The sequence below is a fragment of the Carcharhinus amblyrhynchos genome, chromosome 4, assembly GCF_965287045.1.
Source record: "Carcharhinus amblyrhynchos chromosome 4, sCarAmb.v2.hapA, whole genome shotgun sequence".
Taxonomy (NCBI): domain Eukaryota; kingdom Metazoa; phylum Chordata; class Chondrichthyes; order Carcharhiniformes; family Carcharhinidae; genus Carcharhinus; species Carcharhinus amblyrhynchos.
In genome coordinates, this window is record NC_137327.1 from 124,015,268 (window position 1) to 124,029,675 (window position 14,408).

The 14,408-nt window shown below is 45.5% G+C and overlaps 1 protein-coding gene across 2 annotated transcripts in view; it reads left to right on the forward strand.

Annotated features, from left to right (window-relative positions):
* Positions 1-14,408, forward strand: part of aff2 (AF4/FMR2 family, member 2) — a 473,840-nt gene that overhangs the window by 425,210 nt on the left and 34,222 nt on the right. For both annotated transcript variants that reach the window (XM_080187812.1, XM_080187813.1), the window contains exons 10-13: positions 2,200-2,362; positions 8,415-9,395; positions 10,288-10,415; positions 11,116-11,332. In XM_080187812.1, the coding sequence (XP_080043938.1) occupies positions 2,200-2,362; positions 8,415-9,395; positions 10,288-10,415; positions 11,116-11,332 (1,489 nt within the window). The remainder of the gene's footprint in view (positions 1-2,199; positions 2,363-8,414; positions 9,396-10,287; positions 10,416-11,115; positions 11,333-14,408) is intronic.

Below are 14,408 nucleotides of genomic sequence, written 5' to 3' on the forward strand. Positions count from 1 at the left end.
GGTCACTGTCTGTGTGGATTCTGCACGTTCTCCCCCTGTCTGCATGGGTTTCCGTCAGGTGCCCATGTTTCCCCCCACTGTCCGAAAGATGTGCTGATTAGATGCATTGGCCATGCTAAATTCTCTCTCAGTGTACCCAAACAGGCGCCGGAGTGTGGCGACCAGGGGATTTTCACAGAAACTTCATTGCCATGTTAATGTAAGCTGACTGATAAATCAACTTAAACTTGGCACCTTTTAAAAATGCCAATTACTACATGCATTCTCAATGAAATTAAAGCAATTTGAAGAGACTTCAGGATGAACACAATTTGATGAAATGTCACAATTTCAATGCTTGGGAGCAGGCAGAGCCTTTTCTGAATGAATTGACCCTTTATTCAGTGTGGAGGCTAATTGTGAACATGAGCCCGAGCGGGTTTAGATGCAGCACTGTTAGAGGAATAGGCAATGTTAATGAACTTGTAATCCACCAGCGAAAGCAGAAAATGCTGGGAAATCTGAACGAGTCTGACAGCATCTGTGGAAAAGAGAGTAAAGTTTATTTATTGGTCACAAGTAAGGCTTACATTAACACTGCAATGAAGTTACTCTGAAATTCCATTAGTTGCCACAGTCCGGCACTTGTCCGGATCAATGCACCTAATCAGTACATCTTTCAGAATGTGGGAGGAAACCGGAGCAGCGGGAGGAAACCAGAGCAGACATGGGGAGAATGTGCAAACTGCACAGGGGCAGTGACTTGAGCTGGAAATCGAACCCAGGTCCCTGGCGCTATGAAGCAGTGGTGCTAACCATTGTGCTACTGTGCCATCTCACATAGAGCCAATGGGCGGGATTTTAGGGCCTCACTTGTCCTGAAATCATAAAATCCCACCTGAGGTCAACAGACCTTTAAACTGTCCGCCCCTCGCCTGCTCCGATTCCTGTGGCAGGTGGGACGGTAAAACTGTAGCAGACATTTCAAGTCTGGATGACACTTTGTCAGAGCGTGGGAGCAGGAGATCTGAGGAAGAATCACCCTCACTGGAAACATTGGCTCTAATCTCTCTCCACAGATGCTGTCAGACCTGCTGAGCTTTCCCATCATTTTCTGTTCTTTTCACATTCCAGCATTCACATTATTTGCCTTTATCTTAGTAATCCAGCAACCTGGGCTGATGACGAGAAAGCGTCCCTGAATTAACTCAATGAAATTGACAGTTAAAAAACTGGTATCAGTAATAGAGAAACAACAAGGTTGTTATAATCACCCATTTGGTTCCTTAATGTTCTTTAGGGAAGGAAATCTGCCATCCACGCCCAATCTGGCCAACGCGTAACTCCAGACCCATAACAAACTGGTTGATCCTTAACTTGCCTCTGAAATGGCCTGGCAAACCATTCAGTTGTATCCATGAAGGTGCTCACCTTTACCTTCTCAAGGACAATTAGGGGTGGACAGTTAAATGCTGGCCTTATCAGTGATACCCAGATCTGAGGAATGGATAATAAAAAGAAGACAGTTGTGTTTAAAATTCCCCACCCCCACCCAGCCCCCACCCCCGGTGCTCCATCTCGACGTATTGATATAACTGTTGATAATAAATGGAAAGGCAACTCCAGTCTTTGCTTTTTGCAGCAGCTCGGCTGAAGAAGTGTCAGTGATTGAAGTGAAGAATGAATAGTCCCTCTCGCTTAAGAAGCAGTATCAATAGAGTACTCAAATGATTTGATCTGAGGAGAACTCCGATGATACTTAGAGGCGAAGTATTGAATTTCTAGACAGTGACTAAAGCCCTAATGAAATTTGAGCACCAGCCCAGTTGTGCTTCACATTTCTTTGCTCGCGTTACCTAAAACTCTTAAAATCAGTGCAATAAAAGCCAATCAAAAGCCGAATCAAAACAATCAGACAGTATTTCATTCTGTTTGTGGTTATTGTCAAAATATTTTAAGCTGTAGCCAGGAGTTCAGTTGCATTTCTTGGATTCTGTTCAGCAGCATACGTTCTTGAAGAATTTGCAGAGTTAGCATGAGCTTGTGGGGTGCAAAGCCTTGCTAAGATTTTAAACCCGGGAATATTATTGCCCAGTTTCTTTGCAGGAGATCGGGCTGAGACTGCGGCAGAACATCGACAGAATTGGCAACCCTCCCCCCTCCCCCCGCTTCGCTATTTTTTGGAAATGACTGGGTTAACTCTCCTCCTCTTTCTTTCAGCAACATCACATTGCAGAATTCCCATGGCGCAGGCTCCGGCCATTCCAGTGGTGGATGCAGCAGTTCCAGCGAGTCCGGGAGCAGCTCGGAATCTGACTCAGATAGCGAGAGCAGCTCCAGTGATAGTGAGTGCAATGAGGACTCACGCAGTGCAACACCAGAGGTATGGGACGTTCCTAGCTAATTAGACAGTTACACTCATTCTTGAATGCACCCTGCAGTATGTTTGATTGCCACTGCCATCCCAGAAAGAAGCACGTGGAAACAGCACCACCTCCACCTTCCTTTCCAAGTCATGCACGTCATGTCGACTGTGGACCGTAGAACATAGAACAGTAAGCACAGGAACAGGCCTTTCAGCCCACGATGTTGTGCCGAACATGACACCAAATTAAACAAATTCCTTCTGCCTGTCCTTGGTCTACATCCTTCTCTTCCTTGCATATTCATGTGCTTATCTAAAAGCCCCTTAAATGCCCCCATCATACCTGCCTCCACCAGCACCCTTGAGAGCGTGTTCCAGACACCTACCACTCTGTGTAAAAAAACTTCCCCTCTCATCCCCTTCTCATCTGGAGTGCATGCCCCCTTGTATTAGACATTTCAACTCTGGGATAAAGACTCTGGCTGTCAACCCTATCTATGCCTCTCATAATTTGATAGACTTCTATCATATAGACCTCTGACAGTGTCGCCATTCTTTCGCTGTTGCTGGGTCAAAATCCTGCAACACCATAACAGAACTGTGGGTGTGCCTATGCCACATAGACCACGGCGGTCCAGGAAGAAGGCTGATTGCCACCTTGGTGAGGATAACTAGGAGAAGGGAAATTAAGTGTGGGCCCTTTCAACGATGCCCACATCCTGAGTATAATTATTTTTACAGCACATTCATTTGAATATTTTGTTGTATGGTTTGGGGTAATACAGTATCATGTCTGGTATTGCCTATCTCTTCACAACCCTTCCAGTTTCTGCAGTAATTTACTTTTATCATATTGCCTCTCCCTCGCTATCCTGAGAATATATTGATTGGTCTTCTCCTTGAGTTGCTATATATTCATGCTATTGAATCTTCCACAAGAGGTAGAGAATTCCAGGAATTTTGATGTAGGATTAGTAAGGGAAAGATTCTATATATGCCCAAGTTGGGGTGGCATGTGATTTGGCTTTGCCACGATGTTGTGATATTTGTCATGATGTGAAGTTGCTGGCATTGGACTGGGGTAGACACAGTAAGTAGTCTCACAACACCAGGTTAAAGTCCAATAGGTTTATTTGATAGCAGAGCCTGCACTTACAATCCCACCCACGCCCTGTCCCCATGTATTTACCTTGTTAATCTCCTTTGACATTAAGGGGCAATATAGCATGGGCCAATTAACCTAACCTGCACAGCTTTGGACTGTAGGAGGAAACTGGAGCACCTGGAGGAAACCCACACAGACATGGGGGGAACATGCAAACTCCACACAGACAATGACCCAAGCCGGGAATCGAACCCAGGTCCTTGGTCTGTGAAAAAAACAGCTTTCTAAAGAATGAATCAATTTGCATTTCTTAGCGACATCTTTCATGAAGTCAAGATGTCCCATAGGGCATTTCAATAAATGAAGGATTTTTTAAAGTGTATTCACAGTGTTGGATTTGTGGACGACGGCAGCCAATTTGAATACCAAAAGCAGCAATGAGCTAATGAACAAAACATCTGTTTTAGTAATGCTAATTGAGGCATTGGCCAGGCTGGTTGTGGTATACAATCGCCCTCGACAATCCACAGCTTCACTGGGGATGGAAATAAAGTAAAGGTTATAAGCCCATTAATTAAGGGACCCCCACCTCAGCACAAGGGTCCTGCTTATGGAAGGGTCATGATAAGGGGCAGGTGCCACTAAAGTCCTGAGCAATGATTTCAATGGCTGTTAAACCCGGGACTATGAATCCTGGAGCTATCTCCTAAAATCAGGGGAACTTTATGGAGGTGACACATGTCTTGGTTACCACTGGACAGCCACTGAGAGACCAGCATTGCCTTATCTTGAAAGGCATGGCAGTATATCATGCCAATCATGCAGTTGAGAGGTCATAGGCAGGCCCTCCATGGGCTTAAGACCCCAGTCCTATCCGCTGAGAACCATTGGCCAATCAGAAGTCAATAGATATTGTGCTCAGCAGCACCAATGGGAAGGCAGTGGCTGCTCCTGGAATGACCACCACTGGATACCCAAGGATGGCAGAGAGACCCAGGCCAGAAGTGTGAGATTAAGTGTTGGTGTGAGGGATTTTGTATGGTGAGGGTTCTGGGAGAGGTGGGCATAAGTGGGTTAGCAGTAAGTACGGGGAGAGGGGAGTGAATTTCAGTCACCTCTGCCCTCCCCCTTTTCCTTCCTAAGTGCCTTTGAACAGGAACAACACTACCCTGCACCCCCCAGCCCCCCACTAACAGTGTGTGCAGCTGTACATATCATATTCCCTCCAACGGGGTGGCAGGGTAGCACTGTGGTTAGTACCGCTATCGCAGGGACCCAGATTCGATTTCAGACTTGGGTCACTATCTGTGTGGGAGTTTGCCTGTTCTCTCTGGGTCTGCAGTGGTTTCCTTTGGGTGCTTTAGTTTCCTCCCACAGTCCGAAAGACATACTGGTTAGGGGCCATAACTGTAAGGTTCATGGTGGGAGATATAGGAGGGATGTCCAAGATAGAGAGTGGTTGGGGTGTGAAATACATTACCTGCTGTGATAGTGGAGTTGGACACTTTAGGAACTTTCAAGCGGTTATTAGATAGGCACATGGAGCACACCAGAATGATAGGGATTGGGGTAGCTTGATTTTTGGTTTGGACATAGCTTGGCACAACATTGAGGGCCGAAGGACCTGTACTGTGCTGTACTTTTCTATGTATATTCCTAAGTTTCTAGGTGCATTGGCCGTGCTAAATTCTTCCTCAGTGTACCCGAACAGGCGCCAGAGTGTGGTGACTAGAGGATTTTCACAGCAATTTCATTGCGGTGTTAATGGAAGCCTACTTGTGACACTAATAAATAAATAACAAGCCCACTCTCCATAATGTTAGTAAAAGCAGTGGTGGGAATTGGCCCTTATTGCCAACTTAAAGAATTCAATGGACAGCGGGTTAGAAGGCATCCATGGGCCTTTCCACTGCAGACTTCGATTCATAGAATCCCTACAGTGCAGAAGGTGGCCATTCGGCCCATCGAACCTGCACCAACAATAGTCCCACCCATGCCCTTTCCCTGTAAACCAACATATTTACCCTGCTAATCCCCCTGACACTAATGGCAATTTAGCATGGCCAATCAACCTAACCCGAACACCTGGAGGAAACCCACGCAGACACATGGTGCCACCTTCTATTTCTTGCTCCTTCATATATTTCATTTCCCCTTAAATATATCCATATTGTTTGCCTCAGCTAGCCCTTGTGGGAGCGAGTTCACATTCCCAGCACTCTCTGGGAAAAGACATTCCTCTTCAGTTCCCTATTGGATTTATTAATGGCTATCTGATATTAATGGCCCCCTAGTTTTTGACTTCCTCAGTACTGGTAAAACCATCTCGACATCTTACTGTATTGAACCTCTTCATAACTCTAACCAAGAATTGAGACGATAGCCCATCGTTGTGAGACAGTGCTATTTGGTAGGGCTGTGCTTGATGAGAGAATCAGATATAAAGGGTATTTGCCAAGACTCGTGGGGAGCAGGAACACTGGCAGAATAGTTGACCTGTTTCTGTGCTGGGATTTCTGGCAACATAGCTCGCACCTGGTAATCATTAGTTTTGCGAGGAAAATGTCTCAGGATCCAAAAGCTTTGAGCAGATTTGTTAAATTTGATTCCTAGCTGCCAGCAGACACACTGGGCAATATTTCATGCCCTCCCCTGTGGCAGCTTTCATTGTGGGGCCATTTAATCAGGCAGGTGTGTGGCAGGTGGGGATCTGGCCAACTTCCTTAGATTGGCACGGTGGCACAATGGTTAGCACTGGTGCCTCACAGTGCTAGGGACCCGGGTTCAATTCCGGCCTTGGACCACTGTCTATGTGGAGCTTGCACATTCTCCCATATCTGCGTGGGTTCCCTCTGGTTTCCTCCCACAACACCGTGCAGGTTAGGAGGATTGACCATGCTAATTGACCCTTAGTGTCCCAAGATGTGTAGGTTAGGACGATAAATGAGGTAAATACATGAGGTTTAAAAGTGCTGTCGCACGGGGCCTTGTGATATGGGGCAGCATGGTGGCACAGTGGTTAGCACCTGCTGCCTCACAGCGTCAAGGTCCCGGGTTCAATTCCCAGCTTTGGTCACTGTCCATGTGGAGTTTGCATGTTCTCCTCGTGTCTGTGTGGGTTTCCCTCCAGATACTCCAGTTTCTTCCCACAGTCCGAAAGACGTTCTGGTTAGGTGCATTGGCCATGCTAAGTTCTCCCTCAGGCGCCAAAGTGTGACTAGGGGATTTTCACAGTAATTTCATTGCAGTGTTAATGTAAGCCTACTTGTGACACTAATAAATAAAGGATACGGGGATAGGCTAGGGGATGGGCCTCGGTTATGATGCTGTGTCGGATCAGACTTGTTAGGCAGTATGGCCTTCTTCTGCACTGTAGGGAGTCTATTTTTCTATGATGTACTGATATGGTTTCGATGAAGTGGAGGTTTTACTGGAATGAGAGAAATGTGCTGTAAATTCTGTACAACCGTTGATAATTATGCGTTTGGCGATGAGAATGTCCTAGGAGTTCATAGCTCCGAGTTGGAATGGTTAAATCTGACTGCTGCCAGTAGACACACTTCGATCAAGGCATTACCTTGAAGAAGGAACAAATTATTCTGAGGCAGTTTTACAGGTTTACATTGCCACAGGGATACTTCGCCCACCAGCTAATCACATCAGGAAATAGTGGTGGTCCTTCTCAAGGAAGGTCTCAGTGTGAATATACACATCCCCCCCAGTGGATTGCATAACCATGTGGGATTGGTTACAGTCCCCACCCATTCGGTATGTCTCTGCATGTCTTTGCCAGTTTAGCGTAGTTGGCAGGATTATTGATGCAAGGATTCGGAGATGGGTTGGAGACAGTGATGTGGAAGTGGTCCCATTGCATGTCTCGGCATTGGCCAGCTACTGAGACAACTTGTCCTAATGAGTGACATTGCACACAAAAGAATGGGATGTGGTTCTACTGACTTCAATGTTTGACCTCTTTCTACTTCATCTCCGACGGAAGTTTAGGTCAGTGGAGTGGGAGTGGGAAATTCTCCACTGTTATTTCCTGCTTAGACAGGTACAACAGGGCAGAATCTCCTATTCAGACACCCAGGCACCTTGAGTGAGAGTCTCTGGAAGAAAATTGGGCAATTTTTTTTGGTATGGGTGTGCCTCCTCTTATCACAGATTTCAATCAGAGACATTTTGTTAAGGCAGGTGTGTAATGGACAGTGTGTGATTGGGTGGGTGTGTAATGGAGTGTGTGTGATTGGATGGGTGTGTAATGGACAGTGTGATTGGATGGGTGTGTAATGGACAGTGTGTGATTGGATGGGTGTGTAATGGACAGTGTGTGATTGGATGGGTGTGTAACGGACAGTGTGTGATTGGATGGGTGTGTAATGGACAGTCTGTGATTGGGTGGGTGTGTAATGGAGTGTGTGTGATTGGATGGGTGTGTAATGGACAGTGTGATTGGATGCGTGTGTAATGGATAGTGTGTGATTGGATGGGTGTGTAATGGACAGTGTGTGATTGGATGGGTGTGTAATGGACAGTGTGTGATTGGATGGGTGTGTAACGGACAGTCTGTGATTGGGTGGGTGTATAATGGAGAGCGTGTGATTGGACAGGTGTGTAATGGACAAGTGTGTGATCGGTTAGGTGTGTAATGGATAGTCTGTGATTGGGTGTGCATGTAATGGACAGCGTGTGATCGGATGGGTGTGTAATGGACAGTGTGTGATTGGATAGGTGTGTAATGGACAGTCTGTGATTGGGTGGGGGTGTAAAGGACAGTCTGTGATTGGGTGTGTGTGTAATGGACAGACTGTGATCAGATGGGTGTGTAATGTGCAAGCATTGACCTGATTACCACTCTCTACAATGGTGCATTTATTAAGTTATGAGTCGGGAAGTAATGAATGGATCTGCTCAGCGTTTGCCACCGGAATGTTATGAAGTAACATTTTCTCTTGCTTTTCCCAGCCTGAACCACCATCTACCAATAAATGGCAATTGGATAAATGGCTCAAAGTCCATTCGCACAACAAGACTATCATTAATAACCAGGCTGAATGTGATGGACTCAGCGACTCTCAGTCTCAGAGTAATCAACAGAATGATGAAGAGGTGAAAGGGAAGCAGGCTACTTCACTGCCCCAGCCAGATTCCAAAGATCGGCTTTTACTCAGCCCCGTCAGGGAGAAAGCTAAACCAAGGACAGCACAGAAAACCCCTGAAGGGAAAAACGTGAAGCAAAAGTCCCCCGTCCCCACCGAGCCAGCTCCCCCGAGGAGGAGCACGGGTAAAAAACAGCCCAGAAGAGCGGAATGCGCTCCCAGTTTGGAAGAACAGAGCTGGGCCAAGCCAAATAACCCCAGCAGCACCCCCAAAGACAGAGAGAGCCGAGTGGAACAGCCCAAAGCAAAGCCCAGAGCAGCCAATAACAAAGCAGGACCGAGGAAAGAGCCAAAAACTAGCGCAGCGCCTGTCGTTGACAAGAAAAAGCACCGAGTGCCTGGCAGGACTGTGCCTAAATCCAGAGAGTTTGTGGAGACAGATTCGTCCGATTCCCACACAGATCAAGACGAACACACCCCGGTGAAAATCTCAGCAAGTTCTGAGGTCAAAACAAACTCGCTCCAACCCAAGGACTCCGGGACATTGAATAACTGTCCGAGCGGCACTTCCGTTGACCAAGCAACGACTGACTTGGAGGAACCGTCACTTTCACCTCTTCCATTGCCACAAAACGAACCTCTTTCCCCCCTGAGAGACTACGAGGAAATCAAATCGCTTTGGGTGAAATTTGATCTCAGTCTCTTGTCCAGGATTCCCGGACAAGTACCCCCAGCAGAGACAGTCCCCACCAAGGCAGAGATAAGGCAGCCCAACAGTAAATACAACTATCAGTCCCCAACACCTGTGACGGATAAAAATACCATCAAAACGAAACGGAAACACAAGGTTAGTGGCCTTTTTGGAACAGGTGATCTGAAGGAGCATTGAGGGTAAAGAAAATTCAGAAGCGTAGTTGAGTTATAGAATCTATAGTGCAGAAGGAGGCCATTTGACCCATTGAGCCTGCGCCCAGCAAGGTCCTATCTCTGTAACCCCACATATTTACCCTCCTAGTCCCTCTGACACTAAGGGGCAATTTAGCATGGCCAATCAACCTAACCCAGCACATCTTTGGAATGTGGGAGGAAACTGGAGCACCCAGAGGAAACCCACAGAGACACTGGGAGAATGTGCATCCTCCTCACAGACAGTCTCCCAAGGGCAGAATTGAACCCGGGTCCCTGGCACTGTGAGGCAACAGAGCGAACCACTGTGCCACCATGCCACCCACTAATGAGCCAGATATGCTTTTATGACAATCAACAATGGTTTCATGGTCATCATTCAACTTTCAATTCCAAATTTTTATTGAAATCAAATTGAATTCAAGTTTCATCCTCTGCTGTGATTGGATTCAAACTCAGATCCCCAGGGCATAGATAAGTGGAATTAAACTGGGTGAATCATGTAGGAAAAGAAATTGTGATAGATTTGAGCAGTGTGATGTTCTTGAGACACAAACAATTATATATTCAGCTAGAGATATTTAGAATTAGAACAAAATGAGCTATTAAACACATCCTTTATTATCACTTCCTAGCAGACTCCCTCTGCTGGTACATGTGTGTAAGAAAGTCTTAAATGGACCAAATGCCAGACATAATTTTCAATGCTTGACAAGAGAGTCCACAGGAACACCCAATGATTTCTGCAACCCATTCTAGCATTATATTATAGAACAATATCTCCTCCTGATCTCTTGTAGGCACTGACATTCATTATCAATTCCTTTCTTTAGCAATTGGAAAGTACGGAAGCTCTCTGTGATAGCAAGAAGCAACGTGTGGAGAGGGAGATAGCTGCCCCGACACTCGTTCCTGTCAGCTGCCCTGTTAACTCCAGTCACAAGGTTCTGAGCAGCAAAGAGTAAGTACCTTTCACGTTCCGTAATCTTTTACTCCAATTTTAGTAAATGTTTCAAAGCCACTCGACAGCCTGGAAATGTTGTTCCCTTTCCCATTTGAGGTGACTTTTAAGCAGTGCCTCTTCTCACCAGTTGCAAAAGTCAATTTCAGACCAGTCAACTGAAAAGAAAGGCCAGCCAGCAGGAATAATGCACTGGGGGTGGTTTATACCTGTAAAGAGTGTCACTCATGCCCCTCGCTGAGAGGGCTGTAATCTGAATTGCCGGCAGCTCTAACAGTCCTCGTTGTGCCAATAGTGGGTGCTGTTGGGACTGCAAGCAGACACTGTGATAAAGAGCAATGGATCCCAGACTAGGGTATGCCCCGGGCAACTTAGGGAGGGGCGGTGGAGACAGACAGGGAAGCACAAAGGATGAGTATCATATTGTGTGGGAGGGGTGGGGCTGTAGCCAGTGCGTTTGAAGGATGTATCTTCATTTCCTTCCTGCCTTCCAACCAACTGTGTTTAAAAACTGGAAATCTACCTCACCCACTTGCCAACGCTAATCATATCATGGGAATGAAGACTAGCCTTGTACATAGAGGTAAAGGCAGGGACTCACTTGATGGGTCCAATGGCTTTATGCAACATAGAGACACATCTATGATTGACCCCAATATTTAACATCTTACCCTGGGAATGAACTCTTTCTCCTTTGCAGGATATCGAAGCAGTTGACAAGGAGGGAGAGGAAGTTCCCGCCTCCATTGTCACCATTGCCGGACGAGCCTGAACCCAAACGACGGAACAGCGAGAGCAACTCCCTCAGCCAGGAGAGCAACAGCAACCCCATACCAACCAGTGCCTCACAGCCCTCTGTACAATACAAGCATCGCAAAACTGAGAACAAGTGCTCCTCCCATGCGAAAAATCCCATTGTGAGTTATGGCTATTAATCTCTTCTTACCAGGAAAGGGATAATGGTGGAAAATACATAAGTTTATCTGTGAAGAGAAAAGACAGGTTAATGTTTTAGCATGTTGGTTGTGACTCAATGGGCAGTACGTTTTTGTCTTTGGTCTGAAGGCTGTAGGTCATGAAAAAGCAGTGTTGAACATAAGAACATAAGTTGAGAGTATGTTGTCGAGAAAGAGGTGCCCTTTTATATGAGAAGGGTGTTATGGTAGAACTTAGAGATAGAACTGTTGTCTCAGCGCCAGGAACCCAGGTTCGATTCCCATCTTGTGTTTGCATGGGTTTCCTCCAGGTGCTCTGCTTTCCCCCCACAGTCCAAAGCTGGGTGGGTTAGATGGATTGGACTTGTTAAATTGCCCCTTAGTGTTCAAAGATATATAGGTTAGGTGGATTAGCCATGCTAATTTGCCTCTTAGCATCCAAAGATGTATAGGTTAGATGGATTGGTCATGCTGAATCAGCAAGTTTACACCATAGGGCGGAGGGGAGGGCCTGGGTGGGATGCTCTTTCAGAAAGACAGTGCAGACTCAATGGGCCAAATGATTTCTTTCTGCACTTTAGCAATTGGAGACTTATGTTAAGCCCTCCGGGGGAGATATGAAAGACCTTGCATCACTTATTTGAATAAGAGCAGGGAATTCTCCCCAGTGCCTCAATCAATATCTATCCCTCAACAAACACCATTCAAGATCAGACTATCATGTTGTTATCATGTTTGTGGGATTGTGCTGTGCGTGAATTGGCTCCCACATTTCCTGCACTACAGCAGTGCCTACACTTCAAAAGTACTTCACAGGCTGTAAAGCGCTGTGAGATTTCACGAGAGGGATTCTATGATGCAATTCTACGAAATAACTTTTTGCTAAAACCAACTCCATGTTTTCTTTATATTTTATACAATCTGCGCCTCATTTAGTTAAACATCATACTCCCAGCAGCTGGCTTCGCTCACCCATAATCAAATGGAATATATGTTTTTCTTTGTTATGAATAATTCCTGCCGAAATTCTTAAAAATAAAAAGGATGATGATGGTGTGTCCTCCTCATAATGACCTAACATGAAAGGGGCCTGATTTGATTAGAGAGGATCCAGCAATGTTCCTGATAAATTGTATGGCACCTTCCTACAGAATCCTTGATATTAAAGTTATACCTTTGAACTATTCATACATATCACTGTTAGAAAAGCTGCACTAGACTCAATTTCTCCTCGCATCTTGGACATAACCTGAATCGATTCCGTTGCCATGGCAACAGCTCAGTTAAGTCTCAGCTATTATCATAATAGCCCTGGCCTGAACACTCTCTTCACAAGATGAGACGATGCTGTTCATTTGCAGTTTGCATTATGTTATTTTCCTCAGATTTCCAAAGCATCTTATTTGCTTTTTTTTTACAGTAATTTAATTTGGCTTTTTTTTTCCTCCTTTTAGCCGCTGAACGAAATTGATATTTTCTGATGAGAACAGGGGAAATTTCAGTATTATGAAATAAAATTTTGGCGAGAGCGCGTTTGCCTGTTCCTGCCCTGACAGTGATGTTGTGAAACTCTAGTGAGCAAGCACACCTGAAATCCCAATCTCCGCCATTTTAATGGAAATATTGACCTTCTGGCAATAACCAGGCCCAAGTCTCCAGTAAATTCATAGAATCCCTACAGTGCAGAAGAAGGCCAATCGGCCCATGGATCCTGCGCTGACAACAATCCCACATAGGACATAACCCCATAACCCTATGTATTTACGTTACTAATCGTCCCTTGACACTAAGGGGCAAGGCAGCATGGCCAACCAACCTAACCTGCACAGAAACTGGAGCACCTGAAGGAGACCCATGCAGATAGGCAAACTCCACACAGTCACCCAAGGTTGGAATTGAACCCAGTTCCTTGGTGCTGTGAGGCAACAGTGCTAACCCCTGTGCCACCCTGCCACCCAGAAACTGAAAGAGAACTTAGAAGGATGGAGTGATTTTTGTTGACAGCAGCATTTTCTTTCTTTGGGTTGAATACCTTACCCTTTAAGTCCTGAAAGAGATAAAAAAAATGCTAATTGGGGAATTTGTGCTGCTGTTATAGGCGGGATTTTCCAGCCACACTCGCCCCGAAACCGGAAAATCCCGCCTGAAGTCAACAGACCTTTGTATAGACTGTTCCCCGCCTGCTACGGTTCCAGTGATGAGTGGGACAGGAAAATTTCCCATCCTACATGTCTGTTTATGAACCATACAGACCTCTGGCAGTGGGGCCCATATGTCCTAATGTAATGTTACTTAAAAAAAGTCACAATCTCTTAATCCAAAGATATGTGGGTGAGACTGATTGGCCAGATTAAATTGTTCCATAGTGCAAGGTACGTACGTGGGGTTACAACGATAGGACTGGGTGAGAATGTTGTCAGTGCAGGCTCGAAGGGCTGAATGGTCTCTTTCTGCAATGTAGGGATTCTATTTTTGTATGGTTCTGTTTCATATTACCCCCTTTCCTTATAAATTTAATTTATCATTTTCATGACTACCTTTTTCGATTAACGTTTGTGTTACTTCAATGATCACTCGTGTGACTTGTCTTTACTTGAATGGTATAAGCCATCATAGAATAGAACCATAGAATCCCGACAACAGAGAAGGAAGCCATTTGGCCCATTGAATTTGCAGTGACAACAATCCCATCTATGCCCTACCCCGTAATCCCATATATCTACCTTGCTTGTCTGAGTAACATTGCAGGTGAAGATTCTCCAGTACCCACTGAACTACCCAGCCATCCTCCTCCCTCTCATCCTTGTTTATTTTCCTAATGTACCTAAGGTAGGAATACTGACATGATGAACTGCTTGATATTTTACAATGTTCGAGAATTATCCTTGGGTGGGGGATGTTTGGCACAAAAGACAATTACATGTGACAGTCTACTGGGCAGCATGGAATCATTTAGACTAGAAATTGGCATGAAGCAGGGTCTGGTAAATCCAGCTGAAGTATTTAATGGGATTGTGTTGAAATCCCTCCAGTGCCAAGACCAGTTAGTCTCCATTTA